The sequence below is a fragment of the Penaeus monodon genome, chromosome 1, assembly GCF_015228065.2.
Source record: "Penaeus monodon isolate SGIC_2016 chromosome 1, NSTDA_Pmon_1, whole genome shotgun sequence".
Taxonomy (NCBI): Eukaryota; Metazoa; Arthropoda; class Malacostraca; order Decapoda; family Penaeidae; genus Penaeus; species Penaeus monodon.
This window is the reverse complement of record NC_051386.1, coordinates 30,960,330-30,964,383: the sequence shown is the minus strand read 5'-3', so window position 1 is coordinate 30,964,383 and position 4,054 is coordinate 30,960,330. Positions and strand designations below refer to the sequence as shown.

The following is a 4,054-nucleotide window of genomic DNA, read 5'->3' as shown; positions in this document are numbered from 1 at the left end:
TATCACAATCTATCTATAACAACAACACACGACACACCCCACACCACAACACTACACACTCATACACACATACACCACCGCACGGCGCAACACCTACTCACACCACCACACACACACACACATGCACACACACCGCACACAAACACACACACACACACACACACACACACACACACACAACACACAACACATAACACACCATACACACACACCCGCGCGAGACACACAAACACACACACACACACACAGTATATATCTATATATATATATAATAGATATTATATTATAAATATATATATATATAGGAGGGGTGAGAAAGATAGATAGAATAGATAGATAGATAGATAGAGATAGATAGATAGATTAATATAGATATATAGATAGATATAAATAAGATAGATAGATAGATAAGATCCAAACACCAGACATGTATGTATGGACACACCACATATACACAACACAACACACATACACACACACACACACACACAGGCACACACACACAACACACACACCCCACCACCATATATATATAGTTCTATACTTAGTATATAGATATATTATATATATATATTATACTATCTATCTATTGGTCATGTATATTTATATTAATTATATACATATATTTTATATATACATATATATATATATTGTGTGGTTATATATATATATGAGATATATATATTACATCGGTAGTCACTCTAATATATTATAAGCATAAAACACAGCACACACACACGTCCACACACACACAAACAACACACCACACCACACACACACAACACACACAAACCCAACACACACACACACACCAACACACGCACACGACACACCACACACACACACACACACCCATATATATTATATATATCTAGTATATTATATATCATCGATTCTATATTATATTATATATATATTATAGTATAGATATATGTTTGTGTGTTGTGTGTGTGTGTGTGTGTGTGTTGTGTGTGTGTGTGTGTTGTGGTGTGGTGTGTGTGTGTGGTTTGTGTGTGTGTGGGGTGTGTGTGGTGTGTGGTGCGTGTGTTTCCTGCACTGAGTGCGTGAGCTTTTGGGGTTGTAGTGTGTGTGTGTGTGTGTGTGTGTGTTGGGGGGGGTGGGGGTGGGGGGGGTTTTTGGTGTGTGTTGCATGGTAATATATCCATTATAATGCTATTGCGTTTCATGTATAGCGTCCTACTGAGCTATCCACACACATCACACCACACACATACACACACACAACACACACGGGGGCGATTATCTATATATATATATCATATTATATATACTATTTATCTATAATATATATTATATATATATATACTAGATATATAATAGAGAGAGAGCGGAAGAGAGAGAGAGCAGGAGAGAATAGATAGATACAAACCCACACATTAGGTCGTCCACATCACCCAGCACAAAACCCCACACACACACGACACCCACACAACACACACACAACACACACCACCACACACGCACGCCACACCAAAACTGATATATATATTATATATATATTTAGTGTATTATATATAATATAGTATATATATATATATTAACATATATATATCTATATTAGATTATAATTATATAGATTACATATATATAAGATATGATAGTATATCTCGTATATATATTCTTTGTATATCTACATATCATTTAAGGCTATTATATATCTCTATATATCGCTATACTTATGCGGTTATATGTCGATTTATTCTATATTACTGTATAATTATAATATAGCTCATATATATATAATGACCTATATATGCTATATATATGATCACTATATCGTCTCTCATTCTAGTCTATTTACTTTATCTCTCTCTCTCTATTCGGGGGGGCTAGTCTATATCTCATTCTTCTATATCATCTATTCTGACCCGCGCTCTCTGACCTCTATGTCCCCTATACTCTCTATATTATATCTATGCGATCGAAATATTCTATGTCGCTCTATCTCTATATCTCTCGTCTTCTAATGTGTGTGTGTGTGGTGGGTGTGTGTGTGTGTTGTGGTGTGTTTTGTGTGTGTGTGTTGTGTGTGTGTGTTGTGTCTGGTGTGTCCGTGTCTGACTGCTTTTCATTTTTTCATCCAGCTTCCTACATTCTATTGAACAGCTGAGCGTTTCACGTTCCCATGACTTGCAACTATAATGGGACATTTGCTATGGTGGCTTATATGCCTCCCATCACCCTCTTTCCTACAACCAACCTTGCTTTTTCGCCTTATTCATCACTGTTGACGCTATGTTTACCCGGTCGCTACCCGCTGTACAAAAGTGGGACCCGCACGTGTACTGACCAATATAATTCCTCAACTGTCATCCATCCCATGTCGATCTACTTCATATATGTAGCCACATGATATATGTAGACCAAATTTATACTGTGCATGTATAATGTGTAGGTGTATTCTTATCTATCTCTCTTCTCTATCTCTCTATATATTTCTATCTAGTCTCGTATAGTCTGTCATGTTCTTCTATACTGTCTTTATATGGACATCTTCTATAATGTATTGTCTCTCTATAATACTCTCTTATATTATATATATTAGTATATATATATATCTAGTGCTGATCTTATATGGCTTGTTTGTGTGTTTGTGGTTGTGTGTGTGTGTTGTGTGGGTGTGTGTGTGTGTTTTGTTGTTTGCGTTATGTGTGTGGTGTGGGTTATGTAGTATTTATTACATTTTAAACTAACGTGTTAAGAAGGACATGGGTTTATTCCGATTTCACACCGGGTTTTCATACGAGAAAAAAATTTTAAATGTTTTTGGAACGTTCAGCATAATTGCCAAGTTTTTCATTTTAAATCTGTGCTGAGAGAAAGTCACAGTTACTTAATCAATCTCCCTTGGTAAAAGTTGTCGTGTCTCCCGTAATTACTGTAGTTGCTTTACTCGTTCATAAAATTCTGAATGGTGAACTGTTCATGGAAGTGGTGGGCATCTGCAGGGGGGCAGTTGCCTCCCTCCAAGGGCCACAATTTTTTACTATTAAACTAATGAACCTACATAGATCTTGGGGGAAGCCTGTCCATGGCTACCCAAACATTCTCAATGAGACTGAGATCTGGCGATTTGGGTGGATGCAGCACAGCGTAATTTCGGGGTGTTGCCTAAATCACGATGTGGGTGGGGCTGCTATCCTGGAAGAGGTAAAACACCATGGTCCTCACCGACGGCAGAAACATCTTGTCCAGGATTTCCACGTAAATCAGCAGAGCAAAAGGGGTTCGCATTCCTTGCAGTAGTTATGGATTGTTAAGATAACAATAATGAAAACATGACTAATAAATCATGACTAACCGGCCAGCCCCCTTTCTAAACCCATTTAGATGTAAGGGTGTTGCCAATGAGTATGAAATGGTTTTCATTAGCTCATGACTTTCATGCACATCATTGCAAGCTTCCTATTTGTCTTTCATGTAGCACATCGATATAAAGTTTTGAATAACATTTACTTGATCATCTTCCTCCGTCGTACATCTAAGGTGCCCCTTTCTGACCTTGTCTCTGGTGGATCAACAGATATAGGGTTGGCTTCGAAATACCTAATCTTGATATTTCGGCTGTTGATAGTCCATCAGAGAAAAGCGTAATTTATCGCGATACAACTGTCCGTGAGTCTCCATTGCTAATACTGACATTACAGGCACTAGCCATCAAGTCCCGAAATACTATTCGAACACATTATGAAGCTTCATCTGTTCCGAGCTTTGAAAACAACAAGTACAATTTCCAAATCAACATGGGATCGTTTCGGTTTCATCTACTCCCGAGTAAAGATACTTTTTATAGTGAATGTACGTGATGATACAAAGCTAATGAGTCAAGTTCTGTACCTCTATCAACTAACTGCATTGAACAAAACAATATATCTGTAAGTATCATGGATGCTGTATTTCATGAACTATTGTATTGACAGTAGTGACTGACAAAAGTGGAAGGCATTGCTTTATTACACAAATATTTATATCTATATTAAAACACAAAACGCATATGTGCAACTTTTGTTGAGACGTATCCTCTCCACCCTAC

The 4,054-nt window shown here is 37.2% G+C and overlaps 1 protein-coding gene across 1 annotated transcript in view; it reads left to right on the top strand.

The window, feature by feature from the left end:
* Positions 1-3,675, top strand: part of LOC119576503 (probable serine/threonine-protein kinase clkA) — a gene marked incomplete at its 5' end in the record, with an annotated part of 84,571 nt that extends 80,896 nt beyond the window's left edge. The window contains 3 exons of the mRNA XM_037924192.1: positions 3,033-3,225; positions 3,394-3,551; positions 3,669-3,675. Coding sequence (XP_037780120.1) covers positions 3,033-3,225; positions 3,394-3,551; positions 3,669-3,675 — 358 coding nt within the window. The remainder of the gene's footprint in view (positions 1-3,032; positions 3,226-3,393; positions 3,552-3,668) is intronic.
* Between the last annotated feature and the right edge of the window lie 379 nt (positions 3,676-4,054).